We start from the raw sequence: 21464 nt of genomic DNA, 5'->3' as shown, positions 1-21464 counted from the left end.
CAGCACAGCGGCGTCGGGGAGAGGGGGACGCGAGGCTTCCAGAAGGCAGGTGGAGGGGGGGGAGCCGGAGGGCGAGGTCACCAACAACTCAGGGGCGGTGAGGTGTGCAGGGGAGCAGGAAGACGAGACAGCCGCCGCCCCTTCTCCCCACCTCCTCGTGGCGCCGAGGAGTGAGCAACCAATAAAATCCCGTCATCTCGCGAGACTCCTGATTGCTTCACGCCCGCGTGGGGGCTCTTGCGTGGCCCCGGGGGCCACGTGACCGGGCGCGAGGCGACGCACGGCGCAGGTCCCGGGAGGGGACAGGTGCTGGAACGGGAAACCCCTTCAGAACCGCGCTGAGAGGGGACAAATTAAAGGGCTCAGTCACTGTTTACATTCCCTTTCCTGCCTACTTATTAGGCACCACATTTCCCCAAATCAAAAATCCCACCTCCTGGGCTCCAAAATAAAACATATTTATGGTACATAATTAAGCTCTAATTAAGATCTGCTCAGGGTATGCGAGACGACGCACGTCTGCAGCACACCCGAAGCGGCGAATCGACGCGGCCCGTTGTTGGTGACTGTACGGCAAGCTGCCTATCACACCGAGGAAGCCCCGGCTCTTGCGATTAAGCTGTAATTCTTCCCACCGTCTAAAGGAAGCGATACGTTTTAAAGAAGGCATCTCTTAGAATCTTGGCGCCTCCCAGTCAAGAGGCGGGGAAATGGGGGGGGGGGGGGAGAGCAGGTTTAGGAATTGTAATTTTCTCTGTTTCTTTTCGACTTTGTCTATCGAGAACCGTGTCTGTGTATGCAAGTGACGTCAAGACCTGACCGATGATCAGGCACATGGAAAGAACATGGACCATTAAGTGGACTTGGTTCTCAGTCAGCAGGGCCTTGTATAAATATAAGATGACTACCTTTCTCTTTCCTTTCCTGGTCAAATTAAGAACTATTCAGTCAACGATTACAGTGTCCCAGCATCATCAAGAGAACTAGGGCAGACACCTTTGATCTAAATAGCCATTGGGTTTCTTTGCTACTGGAGGCATCACTTTGCTCAGACACTAGAAGAAGGTGTAAAGCAAACCAAAATCTCCCCCAAATTCACTGACAGACTTCAGGGTGTTGAGTTAAGGAAATGAGACTCCTGAGCACAAATCTCTCCCTTTTTCTCGAAGGCAAAGGGTCTGTCCTACTCCCTGAAGAGTGTAAATGTACAAATATAACTTGGGTCTTACTGCAGGTTAATGTATGTCCCAGGCCACAGGGAGGACCATCCTGGAAAGGCCCCAGAGGTCTGAAGTTTGGTTCGATCTGGGTACGGGTAAGGTGATTAGGAACCGGAATCAGGGTCCATACGAGCTATGCAGCCTAGGTCGCCTCATTTGCGACTGCAATTTCAGGTCGTGAAAAAAGAATATTTTGTTAAGAGCTTGCTTTCCATAGAATCCAAAGGGTATCACAAGGAACAAGTCAACGGTGCAGTCCAATTGGATTACAATCTTTAAGGTCATGACCAAAATGTCTTATTCATCTTTGTGAACCCTCAAATTATTACATAGCAAAGGCACACAGGTATTTGTTGAATGGATTATAATAGGGAGTTGTTATTTGCCTTTTGGATTTTATAGAGGATTGAGGGAGGGAGTCAGCCAGAACAGCACAGCAATGAAGGCTGCTGAATAGATTATTTTCAGCCTATGAAACCTGCATAACAAGTTTCGGGTCCAGTCCAGTTCTCTCATGGGAGTGACTTCAGATTCCCAGTTAGTAGTTGTGATAGTAGTAGTAAACTGTTTATGGTAGAAGCTGCAGCTACCATTTAGAGCAACTAATAAGTACCTGACACTGAGTGAGGCTGTTTACGTACGTTATTGCGAAACTTGGCAATAATTCGGCAAGGTAGGAATATTCCCATTTCACAGCTGCAGATACTGAGGTTCAAACTGCCCAAAGTCAGAGGCTCCTGCCCACACTACCAGCTTCACCGCCAGACCTAGTAAAAACAATCTCTAGGTTTTCAGCTTTATGACTTTAATTTGCTGAAAACTCAGAGACGATATGGTAATTTTTGGAAAGCATTTAAAAGATCTGGTGCTTTGAAGAAAGCATTTTTTTTTAACAAGAAGACAAAATAACCTGTTAAATTAAGTCATGTTGGATGTTTAGCATGAGAAAAAGTTTATTCTACTTTTGGAATCCCCTGTAGTAGCTGGGTAGCTGAATGCATCTTCGGAAGTCCTGCAAATCACACTAAGCAATATGACTATTTGTCCTACAGGAGACAAGGCAACATAAGGCTGGCTAAGACAGGATCCTCATCCTTAAGGAGCTTACTGTCCAGTAGGAGAGAAAAGATGCACACCTCAGGCAATGTTAGAATATGCAAATGCTAAAGGTCCTAGGAATCCTGAAAGTTCTGGCCAAAGCAGAGTCAGAGCAGAGACAGGGGCCATAAAACTGGAAACAGACCTAGGAGGACCTGCTGGCTGGGACAGGCTAGGGAAGAAAGGTCCTTGGGGAGGAGGATAACACCCCTGGACTGTGTGAGGGTGTGGAGGGGGCTGGGGGCATGGGGCTTTGGGCATGCGAAGTTCTGCTGCCTGGAGTGTGAAGGAAATGTGAATATTCTAATAGGATCCCTGCTAGGAATCAAAGTGCAATCCTTGTGCCTAGGACCTTTGGGCCCGAGCCCCAAGCCTGCCCCTTCCCTGGTCCCCCCTCTGTTGCTTCCTCAGTGAGAATTCTGTTGCCTCCTGCCCTGTCATCAGGTGAGGGGCACGAGGGAGTTGCTGACTGCTGGTTGCTGGGAGGGATGAGGTCCTAGGTGACTAGGGAGAAACTCTTGGTGCTGAGAAGATGCCTCCCTCACCTCCTCCATGCTGGGTCCTATACCGTAAAGCCCCTCCCACTCTCCTTGAGGTCAGGAAACTGTGTCTCATCACCACCCTACATCCTCTGAAGAATATGTCCTCATTTTCTGGAGAACTCCCTTCTCTCCTTCCTGGTCACCTCTCCAGGCTCCACCAACTCGCCCCACATGAGCCTCCACCACCGGCAGCCCCCTCTTTCTAGCACGTCCCCAGTAGAACATAGTCCCCTCTGTCTTGGGGGGCACAGAACCTAGTGCCTCCCCCTCCTGGGGCCCATCAGGAGAAGCAGGTAGTACCTAATCGTTGTATTAAACTCGGCTTCATGAGCCGCCATGGAGAACTTTCATTCATTTCCTGAATCTGGACGAAAACTATTCACGCAATCACAACTTACACTCTGGAACATAAATCCAGTTGTCTTCACGGGCCAAGAATGGCTGCTCTCTCGCACACGACTCAAGGACCTTCCCAGTTTTACCCATGTTGCCTGCTGGCCATGGTTATTTGTGAAATATCTGAACTGTCCAAGAGGGGATGAGCTGGGCAAATTCTCTTGGAAGATTTAGTTCAGATATTCACAATTTAACTGCCTTTTAAACCCAAGAACTTGCAGAGGGGTGTGGAAAATACCGGAACTCTTGCCCCAAACTCCACAGGCGCTGACGCTTCATACACGCAAGGAAGAAATGTGAGATTATTCAACCCTATTAGCGACCCAGTTCAAAATGGGAATTTAAAAAAAAATTCATTGGGAACTCAATCCGTGTTAGCATTCCAGCTACCGTCTTCCTGTGAGTTTATCATCCTGGCATAGTGGTGGGTAACACATAACCAAGAAAACAGGTATACTTGATAGCCCAGATGCCTGGAACCTTTCTGGAAGGCCATGCGAGCTGCTAAGAAACCACCTGAGGATAGGCAGGAACAAAATAGGCTGTGATTCAACCTTGGAAGAGCAGTTGGGGAGGGGGCCTTTGTATGTCCCAACTGCAGGTTTTGACAGTGTTACCAATATGTCCATCCCAACATCTATGAACTGGAAGCTAGACACTTCTTAGCAAAAGGACACACCCCTTATAGACTCTGCATTGCAGGTGTCACACATGCTCATTCATGGTGATAACAACCTTGCAAAGTAGGTATTATTTTCATTTAACAGGTAGGGAAACTGAGGCTTCAAGAGGTGAAGTGATCTGCCCAAGCTCACACAGCTCCAAGGTCCCAGAACCAGGTTCCAGATCCACCTCTTCTCTGACCACCTGGGCCCAGTCACTTAACTGCCTTCCCCACTGCTGGGCCCTTTGAGTATTCTTTATGCAGAAGCCGTTCCCCTATAAAAAAAATAATAATTATTGAAAAGCTTTTGCACCTTTCAGCAGCCCAGGCACCACAGATTTTATCAAGGAAGAGGAGGCCAAACCTGGGGAGACTGACAGTCAGCCCAGAAACGCAGAGCCCAAGAGTGCCAGGAGACAGAAGCAGACTGAAGGCGCAGGCCCTCAGGGGACCAGGTAAGGACTCGTGGCTCATGCATCTTGGTCCTCAGAGAGAACTGACTTGCGCTGTTACCCGGTGAATTCTGTATGGTTTTTAGACACTTGTGCTTTTATGTGGAGGAGAGTGTACCTTAAAATGAAATGCTTAAAAGGTTTTGAAAACAAATCATTGGATCTAGTTCCTTCTCTGAGAGAGGCTAGCAGGAAAAGGTAGGGCAGGCGGAGAGTTTTTTCTTTTTTCTCCCATTTATTCTATTAAGCGTGATTGCGCATGGTTTTGAGGGGAGGCCAGCAATCTGGCTTCTGGAGAGGGCATCTGGGTGGCAGGTGGTGGGATCAGGGTGGGGAACGAGGGGTGGAGAAGAAGTGTGCAACTCTGGGGATATCTCACCTGGCCCAGGAGGGGTGGGTGGATGGGTGTCTGTGGGTGACAGACTGCTCACGTCCCACAGGGATCTTCTCGCCTCCGACCCAGGGTGTCAAGATCTCGGTGTGTAAGAAATAACATCAAAATAAATATATGCTTTATTTCCAAACACTGGTTTGGTGGATACCTCCTCTTTCAGTCCTGAGCATCCAAAGGCCCAAGCCATGCCGCTCCACTGACCACGTTACCCTCCCCTGTGGTGGCAGAAGGAATAGGACCCAGGGAGCCTCCATGGGACTCCAAAGAAAGTGACACTTGACAGCCAACCTTGCCATGGACCTAGTCTTCCCCTTGGAGAAACCACTGAGCATCCCACTTCCTCACCACCCAATGAATGCAGTAGGCTTTATTTTAACATGTGATCTATGCTTTGGTGGACACCTGTAAATATAGAACATGGTAGTGGCTTGGATGGCTTGGATTAGAGGCTATGAGAGCATATGTGAATCTACAGCGATCAGATGTCACAGGCTTCTAGTGATCTAACGCCTCCTGCTGAGAAGCGCAGACCTCCCTTCTAATTCCTCCCAGGTCTTCTTTCTCCCAGCCTTGGAGCCTGGGCTGGTCATGTAGACATTCTGGGTTATGGTTCCCTTGTCTAAAAATCAAGATAATAAAATCTACCTCTCTGCATTGCTATAATAACAAAAGGAAATAATACATTGATGAGCACCTAGCTCTAGTGGGTACAAACTATTGTTAGTTTCTCTCCTGCCACCTCCCCAATGGCCCTAGTAAGCCCCTGAATATTATCTGAAAGGTGAGGTTCCCCATGCCTGGAACGTTCCCGAACCCATGAGGCTCATATAATCCTCCGCCTGTTCCCAGAAGACATTTTCTGTTATCCTGACATTCACTGAGAATTTGTCCTAATTTTCTGGTATATATTCAGTTTTTTTCTTATATAAGGATAAGGACTCCTTGTCTTCCCCCAATTTTTTCCTCACTAGTCTCCAATTCTTTCTCTCACATTCTAAAGTGGTTTGCATAAATTAGAGTAGGAGCCAGATGCTTGAATTGTATCAGGGAGAGATTTGAAGCAAATGTGACAAAGAAGTAATATATAGAAAGCTCTTACAAATCAATAAGAAAAACACGAATACCTAATAGAAAAATGGGAAGAAGCATAGCAGACAATTTCCCAGAAGAAATGCAGGTAGCAAATAAACATTTGAAAAAAAACAAAACGAAACAAGTTGAATCTAAGTAATACATGTAAATTTGCACGAGATCTATTTGGCCTCCCAAATTGGCTAAGGTTTTTAAAATAATACTCAATACTGGTAGTGAAATGAGTAGCATTTCCTGGGCATTGGTTGTGTCAGATTCTATGCCAAGCACTTGCTGGTGACACAGCTATGAGAGATGCCTTCATATCCTACCTGTAGGGAAATTTGGTACAAACTAGAATTTGGCAACATGTGTGAAAAGTCTTTAGAAGGGTCATCTCTTTTGACGTAGCAATTCCATGCCCACGAATCTGGTCTAACGAGACACATAGTCAAAGATGTATGAGCAAGGACATTTATCATGGGGTAATTTGTGACAGCAAAAACCATGAAACAACTTACATACCCAGGAATAGGAGAAGAGTTAAATTATGATACATTTATGTAATGTACTTAATATCCTATTCTTTTTTTTTTTAAGATTTTATTTATTTTTATTTATTTATTTGACACAGAGAGAGAGACAGCTAGAGAGGGAACACAAGCAGGGGGAGTGGGAGAGGGAGAAGCATGCTTCCTGCCGAGCAGGGAGCCCGATGCGGGGCTCGATCCCAGGACCCCGGGATCATGACCTGAGCCGAAGGCAGACGCTTAACGACTGAGCTACCCAGGCGCCCCCTTAATATCCTGTTCTTAAAGAATAATTGAATTTATGGCAGGAGATCATGGTGACAATAAAAAGTTTAGGGAAAGAAAGCAGGACATAATGTTGTATGTACCCAAATATTCCAATTTTGGTTTTTTTTGAAAAAGTATGTCTAGAGAGCTCGGAGTTGTAAATTCAAATGCCTTCAGGGAACAGGCAGATATGGCAGGAGAAACACATATCCAAGGCTGTGGGGATTGAGGTAAACCAGAACATACAGCCTCCCCCTGCAGGTGGTTGCCTCAGAGTGCAAAGGCTGAGCCAAAGCACTACCGCAGGATGAAAATAGCCTGGGGGTCTTGAGTTGGCAACCCACCTCTGAATTCCAGAAAATAAGCAACAGCCATCTGAGTTTTGGATTTTTTCCTTCTTTTTCATCTTCTTCTGAAAGCTCCAAATTTTCTCCAAATGAATAGCGACTACTTGTATAACCACAGGAAAATGTTAAAGGTCTATGGCTGTTGGAATGTAGGAAGACTATTGGTTGGTCAAGCACATGAAGAAGTCTAGGCCAAAGACATAGCCTGAGGGTAGATAGATGCTTTTTCTGGCTTCATCTTGTTGCCTCTAGAACATTCGGTCACACCTAGTTGAATTCCCGGATGTGGGAGGCCCTCCCTTCTGAGCTGAAGTCCACACGGGGCCCAACAGGCATTCGGCAGACTCTGTAGGGCCTGGTCTATGAACAGCACATCCCGGCATACCAAAGGGGGTATTTAGTCCCAGCCCTAGAGCTATGAAATCTGCTCCCTCTCTGATAGATGTAAGAAATGGGGTTAAAATAGCATAAATATAGAATGGTGCAGTCTGCCACCTTTAGGGGAAACACGCCGGGAAGGCTGATTGAACCCTTAAAGAGGAAGGCAGTGGTGGGGACAAAGAAGAGTGAAGATGCATTCCCTGCGGTGCGCTGGGACCCACAGGAGCCGCCCCGCAGCGACACTGGCTTCTGAACGCCTGTGGTTCCTGTTGAGCGTCCAGTCCCATGTTTCAGAAGCTGCCCTAGCTGCTGATTTTGTGTAGGTGTCTTGACGCCCAAATTAAATCGGCTCAGGGCAGAGGGGCAGCGATGTGTTCAGGGACAGACCAGAACATTCCGGTTCCAGCGCTGGTTAGCTAATCTCCGAGGCCCTGCATCAAATTCAAAATGAAAAGTAATCAACCGGAGCCTGCATTTCCAAATCTCCTGTTATCACTTCCCTCCGCCCCTCCCCCGCAAAAAAAAATTATCAAGAGAATTCAGTTGGTCACATAGAAGCATGTGTCCCTCAGAACGCGATCCGAACCAGCTCCACTCCTATACGCACACCGCCAGATGCTCAGAGCTTCCTGGAATTGCTGATACATCCCTTACTGGGGGTTCTAAATCCCACGAGGGGCCTGAGAGTAGAGCTTAACTGATTTCTGGAAGAGCTGATGAGTAAAAATGCGCACTGCGTAGTCGCTGAGTGTCCCATGCAGTTAACAATAAAAGAGGCTTACAGAGTATTAGGACGTTAGAAACTGGTGCTCCCCGGGAGGCCCTCAATTAAAGTGAGTCAGTATTGACTTGGCCCTTGGCTGGGCCAGATGCTCGGAGGATTTGCAAATCAAATCCTTGCCTGAGCTAGTACCCACATAGGCCTTCCCGAACCCTTGGAGTCCCGTGCCCTCTATGGGGTGAGTGTCTTCAGAAACTGAACAATAAGGACAGCAGCACCTCATTAGATCCTGCAGGACAGCACAAGGGGGACAGGGCAGGAAGGAACAAGAAAGGGAAATGGAATCAGAGAAGTACTTTCAGGGTCCACATTGCGAGGGTAAAAAACCCTGAGCAGCCCACACAACATCACAATGGATTAAACAGATTCTCATTTTCACGAGGAAATGGGAAGGCCAGCCAGTTTCTTAAGGGGACACAAGGTAGGGATTAAGAACACGACCTGTAGCGTCAGGCAGGCTTGAGTTCGAATGATCGCCCCATCACTTACTAGAAATACGATCTTGGGTAACTGATGGGACCTCCCTAAGCCTTGGTGCCCTCAGTTATAGTGTGGTGTGATCGTGGTACCTGTTTCATAGGGTTGTGAGGCCCAACTGGGTGTATGTAATACAGTTAGTATGGTTCCTGGCCTGTTCAGTATAAGCCCTCAGTAAGTAGTGCTTATTTGTTATTTTTATGAGGTAAGTTTTGACCATGTGATTTCACCGCTAGAAATTCCTACCCATCTGGGCACTTTGCCTCCTCCTCTCTGTACATCTCTTCATACTTTAGAATCAGGAGGTAGGGGGGAAGAAGTCTATCATAGCCAGAGGTTACAGATCGACTGGGGGGCTAGTGACAAAGAGAAGGTAATGATCTCATGAGAGAGTTATAATTTTTATTGCACTAAGCAGTAAATGTAACCAAAATCATCAGGGTAACTGGACACCAGCTTCTAGAGCCTTTCCGCTGATCTGCCAAGGTAGATTATACTTTCCTTAAGATTTTGTAAAGCTGTGTGTGAAGCAGGAGTGTCATAAATGTATGCTGAATGAATCCAGATGAGGAGGCACTGCTGGTTTTTGTAGAGGTCTGGTTTTCCTTCTCCATAAATACTGGAACGAAAACCATCATTTGAGAGATTTACCCATTATCAGCCCTGGCTGACCTGGACTGGACAGTCTTCCCAAAGCTTCTGCAGAAAAGACTTGTATCCTCAGGGTCACCCCGTCTCCCCAGAACCAGCCTGAGCTCCACAAATGTACAACAGGAGAATCCAAGAAGTAGTAAAATGAAACTAACTCTGCTGTCCTCCTTTTGTACCTCCAGCCATTTTAACCATGCATATTTTCTTCTTTAGGCTTCTTTGTTGCCTTGAGGGACTCTCCCTCTTGGTGTTAGAAGTCTTTCATCCATGAGCACCTATAGGAGAATGATAAACTTGTCTTTTCTCCATGCAGATCCAGTAGTTCAACAAGAGGGCCCAATGTGTGCAAGTGACACTAAGCCGAAGAGGCCAACTCGAGAGAGAAGAAACTTAGTTTCATCCTCACAGCTAATGACCATGACTGAGAATACCCCTGAGAGAGCCAAAAAAGGAGACCCAAGTGCTCTTTCCCAGAATGAGCCACATCCAGGCCTATGTCAGGCCTTCCAAGGAATAAACAGCCCTCAAGTGTTGAGTGAGTCCTTGGGGCCACCACTCCAAACCACCACCACGGGAGGACCAAGAAGGGCACCATTTAGGTTCAGAGACGAAGATTTTTATTCCATTTTGTCATTAAACCCTGGAGGAGAAGGTGATGACACTGAAGAAGAGACCCTAGTAGAGGAAGAAATTTTATTGGCTGGTATGCACCCGCCTCGTTCTCCTCCCAATCATAAGAGAAGTCGATTTCTTGGGACATCAGTCTCTCAGGTCAAAAATAAAAATTTTGAAGAAAATCCCGAAAATTGCAGAGCTAATTCTGTAAGAAGAAATGAGTCCAGTCATGGCTCATTAGGAATAAGCAATACAATGGTGCCAGTGACAGAGCCACCTCCTGTTGGGCCAAGGGTGTTTCAAGACCCCGAGCCATCTGACAGGGGGTCTCCTAAAGACAATGACAGTGGTGACAGCGAACATGAGAATGGCACCTTTCCTTCATGGGACACAAAATCTGACACTAATCTAGATGGTGACCTCAATGCTGAAAATGTATTTAGAGATTGTACTTCGATGGAAGATAGGCCTGGTACCCGCGATTACGAAAGAGATTGGCACGCCTATTTAAACAGTTCTAGTAGTTCTCTTGACCATTTTCTTTCTAGTAGACCAGCGGCTCCAAGATCACCAGTGAATTCATCTTATAACACTCCTGGATCATTAATGCATTCTGCTATGAGAGAGGATATTCCAGTAGATTTGTCAATGTTGTCTACCTTCGTTCACGGTGTAGGCTCAGAGGGAAACTCAAGGTTTAATGTTCGTCGACCACTGTCCCCCATTAGAAATAGGAATCCATATGTCAGTGCTGAAAACCATAGTTATTTTCCAGTAAACAGTGCACATGAATTTGATGTCAGGGGAGCAGAAGATGTTACTTTAATAAGCCCATCGCAGGGGGCTCCATTATACACAGAACACCTCTTACTCCATCCTCAAAGCAACTTGTCCTTGGTGGAGTCTTCCAGCTCCTCTCCATCAAGAATGAACTTACAAGGCCATTTGCATGTGCCTGGGTCCCTGCAAGAAAACATACCTTTTACTTTCTTTGCAGTCTCTGATTTCCCAAATCAAAATGATAATGGAAACAGACCGGCAGTCTCTGCTTTCCTGGATGAAAAGGAAGCCACTAAGATAAAGGCAGACCCCGAGAAACTCAAGAAATTACAAGAAAGGTGAGGAATTTTCATAATTAAATGTGTATACTTTTTTTATTCCATGTTTCCCAGGTAGAAATAAGCAGTATCTTCATTAGAGTGTCATGGGAATTTTAAATCATAGATAGGCCTTTCTTTGGCATTTTAATAATTGCTTATATCGAGGGAATTGTCTATTTTGTTGCTCTTAAGATATATGTATCTATGATGAAAAGTTTGGTGTTCCAGTTCAGTCTCTTCAGTCTTCTCAAAGTGTTTTTTTCCTTGAATACCATAACTTTAAGGAAGGCAAGTTTGCTAGACATGAGGGGGTTTGGACTGCTACGTAGGGCTAGCTCTTCTTACCAGCAATTAGGAACCAGGATTTTTACGAAAAGGTTGCTGTCTCCCCAGAGAGTGAACCACTCCTCACTTGGAAGTTCACCAGCTCTCTCTCATGGAACTTTGTGCAAATCCAACCAACAGCTCTAGAATTTGAATCTTTCCAACCAAAAGGCCAGTCCCGACCAGTTACCATGGTTACCTGGGTTCTCTGCAGAGCAGTGCTGGGGTAACCACTGCTTCCATTTCCTGTGTGTTTCTCATGCATGGGAGAGAAATAAGATCTTTTTTGTGAATTGCCCTTTTCTTTGATCTTTACTGTCTTGTAAGATGATTTGGGGATATTTCACAACTATGAAATTTGATACTTTTTAAAGCCATCATTAGACACCATGTCAGGATTCGACCGTTTCCTTTATGACAGGTGTTACCACACCCTAATGTTGGCTTACTGATCTGGAAATGGATTCTTTGAATGCAAGCCTCCTTTGTGTATGTTGGTACGGCTCATTTAGGCCATTAATTATCCAATTGATATTCATTTGCGAGTGGGAAAATTCCATGGCAGTGAATGAGAGTGCAGGAGGATAAGACAGGACACAGGATGCACCCCGACTACTCCTCTAGGTCTTTTATCCAACTGCAGGAATGAGTAACTTTCCTGTTGGCGGGACCTTTTCTTTTCCGTATTACGCAAGCTACCAGCACACTGACCCATGGTTAAGGGCCAAAAGGCCTCACACGCACCCATCTACACCTACCAAGAAATACCCCTTCAGACCCACTTGTTGGGAGTCTGGACTTTCCACCATCCCAAAGCGATGCCTTTGGGCTAAAAATGATTTCTTTTAAAAGTGCATCCACGTCTCGGTGTGGCAATGCATTAAACAGCTATGAGTTTTGTACTTTATCGGACACCTTCCTTTTTTCTGTATATAGTAAACCTTATGCTTTTCCTATTATCTTAAAAATGTTCATTTTAGGAAATAGGAAAAATATAAACTTCAAAGAAAAATCACCTGTAATCCTACAATCCAGAGATAAGCACTACAAAAAAACTATGCTTCCCAGTCTTTTATCTTTGCATATAAATGTGATTTTTAGTACACATTGGCTCATATTTTATAATATGCCTCATTTTAATATTTCAAAGCCATTTCTCAATGCCACTTATACTCTTTAAAAATTTCCCCTCGGTTAGTTACTTGAATGCATACAAATAATTAGGGAATTTGAAATAAAACAAAACCCAAATATCCCTGTGCCTACTTTCCAGCTAATAGAACTTTACTGGAGCTCTTGAACCGTTCACCCACCCTATCTCATCTTCCTCCCTCATGTACGCCCTCCCAACCCCTTCTGCCCCCAGGAAACCATTCTTGCATTGCATTTATCATTGTTTTGCTTTCAATTTTTAAAAATGTTTTAATTTATTTATTTTAAGTAATCTCTACACCCAACATGGGGCTCGAACTCACAACCCCGAGATTAAGAGTCGCCTGCTCTTCCAACTGAACCATCCAGGCGCCCCTCCTTTGCTTTTAATTTTGTTGTTGTTGGAAGTTTTTTGCTTTCTGGTTTTCCCATAGGAATATGTATATATATATATATATACACCTAAACAATATATTGTACACATTTTTTAATTCTGTAGAAATGTTACCATTATTTCTAAACTCTGTAGAAATGGAATATCTATTCCTCTGTGACTTGCTTTTTCCCCTAGCATCGTTAGCGAGAGGCTAACCTTGTTGATATTTTTGGCTTTACTTTGTTCACTTTCACAACTACAAGGTAGTCCGTTATATGAATATACTACAATTTGGCCATTTTTCTGTAGATGGGCATGGGGTTCTCTACTGTTTTCTGCAGACAGGGCAGCATAAATGTTCTTGCAAATGTGTCCTGGTGCACATGGGAAGAGTTCTCTGGGATATTCATCTAGGGGTGGAATTGCTGAGCTAGAGGTTAGCGCACCTTCCACCATGCTAAATAAGGACCGTCTACTGTCTTACTAGGAATGTATACGGTTGTACATCCTTGCCAGCACTTACATTGATTGGCTTTTCAAAATTTTGCCTCTCTGATGGGAATAAAATGATAGTGTAGCTTTGATTTACATTTAATTTCATTGACTGTTAATGAGGCTAGGCATTTTATGTGCTCTTTTAAATGCCAAATGACCATTTGTGTTTCCTCTTCTGTAAAACACTTGTTTATATCTTGTGCCCATTTTTCCTTTAGAATATTTCTCTTTTATTTCAGGAGTCCCTTATACATTCTGGCCACTGATCTAATCCTTTAACAGTTATGTGTTGGGAATATCTTTTCCCAATTTGTAGTTTGTCTTTCCTCTTTCTTGATATCTTTTAATGAAAATAAATTCTTAATTTTAGGGGCGCCTGGGTGGCTCAGTCATTGAGCGTCTGCCTTCGGCTTGGGTCATGATCCCAGGGTCCTGGGATCCAGCCCCGCATCGGGCTCCCTGCTCAGCGGGAAGCCTGCTTCTCCCTCTCCCACTCCCCCTGCTTGTGTTTCTGCTCTCGCTATGTCTCTCTCTGTCAAATGAATAAATATTTTTAAAAAATAAATTCTTAATATTAATGAAGTCAAATATGTCTTCTTTATGGATTGTGATTTGTATCTTCTTGTCTTGATGAAGAAGTCCTTTTGTAACCTAGAGTCATTATGAGATGCTTCCTATTTTCTTCTAAAATCTCTATAGTTTTACTCTGCACACTTAGGACTTAATGTGAAATGGGTTTTGGACTTAAATGTGAGGTGAGGTTTAATATGCAGTGTGAGGTATGCTTGATGAACTCCCAACTATCGCAAGATCTTTCCCTGCTAAACTGAAGAGCCATGTCTGTCATATAACATAACTATAAATGTCTGAGTCTGTTTCAGAGCTCTCTATTCTGGCCTGGCTTTTTTTCCTAATCCAATACCACAGCATCTTAATGTCTGTAGCTTTTATAAGTTTCAGTAGCCGATGGCGCAAAGCCTCCTTCCCCATTTTGTTCCTTAAGAGTCCTTAACTATATACATTTCAGAATCAGCTTGTTGGGATTTTCACTGAAACTGCATTGCATCTATAGATTATTCTGGGGAGAACTGACATCTTGGAGATATTGAGTCTTTGAAAAATATGGTATATCTCTTCTTTTGTTTGTGCCCATCATGGAACACTATAATTCTCTTCCTTTTCATTGACTTCCCTTTCCTGGGGAGGAAGGTCTCTGAAGAAACTGAGCACATACATCTCTCTCCAGAACAATGCCCTTTCTTCCTTTTCTTTGATTTTAGTCTCTAGCCAGTTTCTTTTCCTTGCCCAGGCAGTCCCCAGTCCATGAGGATCCTAAAGAATAGGTCTTAGGCTTCTTAGAGCCTCCCTACATGAACATCAACCGGCTAGTCTTCACTCATCATTTATTAGACACAAACATATTTGCTTCCATTTTCATAATTCCATTTGCATCAGATTCCAGCAGCTTACATTCTGGAATGTTGGCAGAATTTGTTGGCCAAGTGTTGTGCTATTGGTGAGTTCATGTCCAGGTTCATTGGTTCATCATCATCCCGACCAACATCTATTGAGTGATCTGTGTGTGCAAATACTTCACCAGACACTAGATGTACTTTATAGTCTGCAGAACAATTGCCCCGCCATCATGGCATCCAGTCTGCTCACGACCCTGTCAGCTAGGTACTGGTGGTATTATCATCACATGGCTTTATGCATGAGGAAACAGAGACCTGAGAAGCTGAAATAACTTGTCCAGTGTCATCAAACTCACAAGTTTCAGAGGCAAGCCTCAGACCCAGGCCCCCTGCCCCCAGATCCCCCACACTCACCAACACGGCAGACCACTACCTTCCACAAGAGTGGGGCTCCCAGCCTTTTCCATGGTTTCCTCTAGATTACTGGTGGCAGGGCTGGTTCTTGTGGTCGGCTCACATGTGTCAGGAACTGCCAAGGAGCTGGATACAAGGCTCCGTGCACTTACTATCAGTCACCGGGAAGAATTTTCAGTAGGGTCGGAAGGAGCCGTGGGGGAGCCCAGGCAGCCCTCCCCCTTTAACGTCCTGGGAAGTGGTGTTAGTAGTTGTAGTTTGTAGAAACTGTGCAGACCCCTGGTCACCAGGGCTTGTTTTCCATTTAGTCTCCTGGAGGAGGACTCAGAGGAGGAGGAGGGAGACCTGTGTCGAATCTGTCAGATAGCCGGGGGTTCCCCAACCAACCCCCTCCTGGAGCCTTGCGGCTGTGTGGGAAGCCTGCGATTTGTTCATCAGGAGTGCCTGAAAAAGTGGCTGAAAGTGAAAATAACATCAGGTAGGTGGGGAAGGAAGAGCCGCAAGCGTGCCTCGCCATATAATTAGTGAGGTGCTGCAGTGTGGGACTCAGAGCCTTGAGGGCAGCTCCCTCTCCTCGGGGAGCAGTCACCGGGAGAGCCGTGGCCCCCGAGCCCAGGGCTCTCGTTCACAGCCCCACGGACAGCAGCCAGACTAAATGCTGCCTTTAAATGATGGGAGGGACATGAATTTGTTTTTCCAAGTCCAAGAGAAGAATCCTGGAATCTGCTCTTGAATCCTACCCCGCCCAAGCCTGAGCAGAGATGCTAAGTTTCCCTCCCAGGAGGAAAGAAACTAAAATAGGTCCGTGGTTGAACCTCAGCAAACACACAGCAAGCCATGCCCGCTAATGGACACCTGGGAAAAATGGTTCTGCTTCCTTTTATCTGTGGGGTAGGAGGGTGTCACCTAAGAAACCGAGCAAAGCTGCAATTTTGCAGTAGGGGCAGGAAAAGAGCACTGATCTAATTTTCTAGAACCATATTAGATAAAGAGATCTCCATGTGCTGGCTTTGTCAGCTCTGTCTTTTGCAGATCTTATAACTGAGTGTGAAGTCCCTTCTCAACTCCCCGGGGAGGTTATAACCTAAATACAGCCACATGCGTAGGTCAGCTGGCGTTTTCTTGGCAGAGAACAGGGGATTTCTTTAAAACTTGATTTTGGGGAAAGAGGACAACTTGAATAAAAAGAACAGGGAAAAGCAATGCAAGAACTCAATGACAAATAGCCGCTGTGTCCCTGAAAACCTTTTACCCCACAGCCAGGATCCTCTTTCTCTCCTTTTCCACGTTCTCCTCCTTGGTTATCCTTCTTCCAGGCAGTGGGGACAGGGGGACACCTAAGAGCCTCATCCTGTCCCCACAGGGTGTGGCCACGCCCCCTCGAGAGAAAGAGGAATGGACAGTGGGACCATCAGACTAGCTGTCTCCTCCCTGATCCCTTTTCCCTCCTGAGCATCTTCCCAAGCAGGAGAAACCTAGGCCCACCACCCAAGCTGCTTAAACACATCTCTCCATAGTGAGCTGGCTACTCTGTCCTTCAGACAGGGAGGAAACAAGGGGATCTCGGCTGCTAGTGACTGCTATGCGATGTCTTATCTTACTACAAATTTGGACCAATTAAACATTTAGCGCAGGAAAAAAATCACTCACGAAATGTGTAACAGAAGCCTGCTAAATGCTTGTAAACGCCAATTTCAGTAGGAATCGGAAGACCCAAGGGACACTCAGAAGCCTAAAGTATTACAGAACGGTGTTAAAAAAGAAAAAAAAATCAAGCAAACAAAATGCAGACATGGGATTACCGTTTATCCTTGTCTTTTGAAATTCTCTATTATTTACTATTTATGTCCCCTTGAGGCAACGTAGAACTGGGGTCTAAAACTGCACAAACCCTATCTTTACCAAATCAATGCAGATGACTAATCAGTCCTCTATTTTGCTAATGCATAAAATAAACACCGGCACATCATTAGCAAAAATGCAGCCACCCAGGCGAGGGGGAAAGACGTAGAGCATGATGTTTGCTTTGACACAGCATTTACACAGATGTGAACACAGCATGGTCAACACAGATGCAGGTCCTGCATCTTCCAGTTTTGCTTTGGGGACTAGGATAAGCGGAGCAAAAGTGCCGATCTAGCATGCACGTTTAAAACAAAAACAAAAAAAAAAAGAAAGAAAGCCACTGCCACAAAGGAAAGCTTCTCAAGTTTCTTTTCCCAGATGAAGCTGAGCTTGGTCTCAGGTACTGCTTGTGCTTAGTCCCCATACATGGCCCCTGGCCCCCTCACTTTCTCAGGTGGGACGTCACCTGGGTGAGGGTAAAGGCAGATTTTGGAACCACAGACTGAGAATAGCTTCTGCCATCAGTTTGGTCCCCATCTACTCATTTGCTTGGACCTATGTTAGGTCTGTCAGAAAAACAACAACAACAACAACAACACCACCACCACCAGCCAATATTCACTCTTTTTGGCAAACACCTGTTACAGACTCTCAGCTTCCATGTAGCAATTCCAATTTTATGAACCAGTGCATTTATATTTAAACAGAAAGCAAGACCTGTTATTTAAAAGTCACGGGAATTTCACTTATATGAAGCTTGCGTAATAATGGAAACGATTATGAAGGAAATGTTCCAGATCTCAAATTCAAGGCCCTTTTCTACAGAAGATAGCTGACTTTAAAAAAAAAAGGGTCACTGAAACTCAGAATTCATAATACACACGAGTTCACTCCCAAAATGTCAACACAAAGAGATCCAGAGTGTCAACACATAAAGACCCAGGGTTATTTGTAACAAAGAATTCTTTAATTTAAGGAGCGGATCTAGGCGCTGTGAAGACCTGTGAGATGTGTAAGCAAGGCCTTCTGGTCGATCTGGATGATTTTAACGTGACCGACTTCTACCAGAAGCACCAGCAATCCCGGGTAAGAGACGCTCACACCACTCTGCCTCCGCAGCAAAGTCGGTTAGAAAGCCACGGCGGGAAGAAAGGCTTTCTCTGATAAGAGGACTGTAGAAGGCCGGTGCAAGGGATGAGGCTGGGAGCGTCCCCTAAGCTCACTTCTCCAAGAAGGGCATGCTGGTGCATGGGGGGCGGGATTCAAAAGTTTTTGCCACCCTGGGTGAGGTCCCGCTATGGTCAGGGACAAAAGTAGGAAGCCACAGAAACTGACTGGACACAGAAATAGGAATAGTCTGGCAAGCTCCACACCCAAGTTTGCTGAAGTAATAGAAGTTTAATAGCAACAAGGCAAAAAAAAAAAAAAAAAAAAAATCAGGGTCTTGGAGGAAATGGTCCCCAAATTATATATCAAGTAACTCTAGGGTAATAAGAAACTGCTTGGGGCGCTTGGGTGGCTCAGTTTGTTGGGCGACTGCCTTCGGCTCAGGTCATGATCCTGGAGTCCCGGGATCAAGTCCTGCATCGGGCTCCCTGCTCAGCAGGGAGTCTGCTTCTCCCTCTGACCCTACCCCCTCTTATGTGCTCTCTCTCTCATTCTCTCTCTAACAAATAAAAAAAAATCTATAAAAAATAAAAGAAACTGCTTTACTCAAAGTTAATAAACAGGTTGTAAGCACCTAGTGTGTGCTTTTTAGTACCTGTGAATTAATTCTCCTGGAGCATTTGGATTGTAATTCTTTTTTTTTTTTTTAAGATTTTATTTATTTATTTGAGAGAGAGAGAGAGCACAAGCAGACTCCCTGCTGAGCAGAGCCCAATGTGGGGCTCGATCCCAGGACCTTGGCATCACGACCTGAGCTGAAGGCAGACGCTTAACTGACAGAGCCACCCAGGTGCCCCTGGATTACAATTCTAATGCTGTGAAAAAGTTAGTTAACCCTAGGGGGACAGGTGATTCATGCTCAGGATAATAGTTAATTGTTCAGTTCTCGGGAAAACAATCCTTTATTTAGAACTGCACTGCCCAATATGGAAGCCACAGGCCACATGTAGCTATTGAAAAAGTAGCTGCTTCCACTCAAGGTGTGGCGTGTTGGGCGCCTGGGTGGCTCCGTTAGTTAAGCATCTAACTCTTGATCTCAGCTCAAGTCTTGATCTCAGAGTCATGAGTTCAAGCCCCACATTGGGCTCCACGCTGGGTGTGGAACCAATCAATCAACCAATCAATCAAATGTCATTCTTAAGGGGAGTCACTTTGGCTTTCAGATCATTAGCCTGTGTCCAGACCTAAAGCACAGCTGAGTCAAAATGCTGCGTGTGAGTCTGGGCAATTGTTTAGTTACCTTTTGAAAATCCGAAAGCTACTGGACAAAAGAATAAGCTATTGATGAGCATGAAAGACCCGAACAGCACAAACAAGAAGTGCGCTAGATTGGACATAATGCCACACCAGCATTGAAGAGATCGGGCATCAGGAGGTGGAAAGGAGGAAGAGAGGGAGGGGAAAAGAAAGGAAGAAAGAATTTCCTGAGAAATAAATTGTATTTTGACTCCATCCATTTTGAGGCCCAAGGGTCCTGAGTCACTCGGTCACCACCCCCGGGCACGGAGATGAGAAAGTGAGGTGCTTCTGGGGTCCCACTGGTGAAAGGAAGCAGGCCGTGTGGGCACCTGAAGTCAGGGGGCCAGCCGGGGCGCAGGCAGCTTCCATGTGGTCCCCTCAGAGACTATTTCAGGAAATGGAGCCTGTAGGACTTCCTGAGGACGACACGTCCAGACAAGGCCAGGTTATGTGGCATGCTACCACAATGGTCAGCAGACATCACGAACACGGTCCAGCCCAGGGGAGTGCCTCAGCTAGTGAAGGCTCCTGCTGGTTCCAAGCACCTCTGCCTGGCTCACCCTCTGTGAAGCTGCTACCGCCATGCACTGTTGGCCTTACCAACGGTATTTGTAGACTCGACTCACTAACGGTACATTTTTCCAGTGGTACTAAAATGTTTGCACTCCTCTAGCCAGAGGCAGCGTACCCCACCGCAAAGCACACCAGCTTTGACTACAGTGTGAACCCAAATCTTGGTCCCTTCCCCAAAGTTGCTGTGTGACCTCAGGGAAACCACACAAACTCTTCGGACCTCCGTTCTCTCGTCTGAAGGAAGCAGGAGATCATTCCTCCCCGGCAGGATGGGATGCAGGAAAAAACTTGAGTACATCCTCTAATCCAGTGCCTGTGGAGAGAAAGATGCTCAGGGAATGGGAACCGCCATGTGACGGCCCCAGAGATGCCCAACCTCTCTGGACTCAAAGGAGGAAGCTAAGTGCACCAGGACCGGGCTAGGGTCCATCACTGAAGAAAGCCACCCAGCCCACGCTGGGGTCGGACCAATAACCTTGGCGTCACTGCTTCCTGCAGCTGCACATTCGAACAAGAACCATGAAAGGAACCTTGCAGCCAGAATCTAGGCAGGAGAGATGGTGGCACTCTCAAAGGGGGTCAGTGAGGAGAGCTGAAGGAAGGCCAGACGTGGGCAGGAAAAGAAGCCAACAAGGTGTGATGAAGCATCCTCGGTCGGGTGCTGTGACAGGTCCTAGGCCTGCAGTGACAAGGGCTGGGGGCAGTCACCAGGATCGGGAGACCTGTAGTTACAGGAGAGAGTCTCCAACAGCCTGTAACCTTCAGGAGAGGAAAGCAGCCCTTATCACGCCACCGCCCAGCAGAGAGAGAACAAGGAGAGTCATTACCCCAGCCGCTCTCTCCTCCCACCCTCTGGTCTCCCACCAGCACCTCCCATTGGCCAAACCCAATGAGAAGCCAGAGTACAAGGGGGCCTAGTTAATGCGATCCATTGAGATCAGCCTCTAGGCCACAGCGCAGGGTGGAAAGTGGATCTGAAGGGGAAGTGGAAAATATCCAGCACGGTAATTACTCTACATGGAAGCAGAATAGAGTTTAAATTAGTTTCAGCAAGAACCTGACAGGCCATCAAAGCCTTTTGAAAATGCCCTTCATTATAATCATGGGTAGAAACGAGATTGACAGGCCCAGCCTGGTGAGAGGACAATAGTCCCAAGAACCAACATGCACTATTTACGTGCCAATGGAAAACAGTGGAGGGCTCACCCTTTCACAGCGGCCCTGACTGCTCCGATGGCCCGTTGTGAATTTACTAGAGTCTGTTTGCTAACAGTCTGGGTTAAACTTGAGACAGTAGGGAAGCAAGATTTAGATAAGTTCAGAAACTCTCCATGGACCATGGCGGAAGTAACTGTTGTTTAAAACAAAGATAGGGATGAGGTAATCCATCCTCGGCTCGTCCCCAGCTGAGGGGGCCCCTTGGCTTGGCCTTGGAGTTGATGTGTCTACCTGGGCTTCTGAGGGCCAGGTCCTTCCCG

General features: G+C 46.0%; 1 protein-coding gene across 1 annotated transcript in view; it reads left to right on the top strand.

Moving 5' to 3' along the window:
- The window catches only part of MARCHF10 (membrane associated ring-CH-type finger 10), a 71897-nt gene that overhangs the window by 37722 nt on the left and 12711 nt on the right, over positions 1-21464 (top strand). The window contains exons 4-7 of the mRNA XM_032429967.1: positions 4241-4375; positions 9585-11004; positions 15471-15640; positions 17984-18093. Of these exons, the coding sequence (XP_032285858.1) occupies positions 4241-4375; positions 9585-11004; positions 15471-15640; positions 17984-18093 (1835 nt within the window). The remainder of the gene's footprint in view (positions 1-4240; positions 4376-9584; positions 11005-15470; positions 15641-17983; positions 18094-21464) is intronic.

Source organism: Phoca vitulina, unplaced genomic scaffold (assembly GCF_004348235.1).
Source record: "Phoca vitulina isolate PV1807 unplaced genomic scaffold, GSC_HSeal_1.0 scaffold41, whole genome shotgun sequence".
NCBI lineage: Eukaryota > Metazoa > Chordata > Mammalia > Carnivora > Phocidae > Phoca > Phoca vitulina.
Note: the sequence above shows the minus strand (reverse complement) of the source record. Positions and strands in the feature narration are given on the sequence as shown.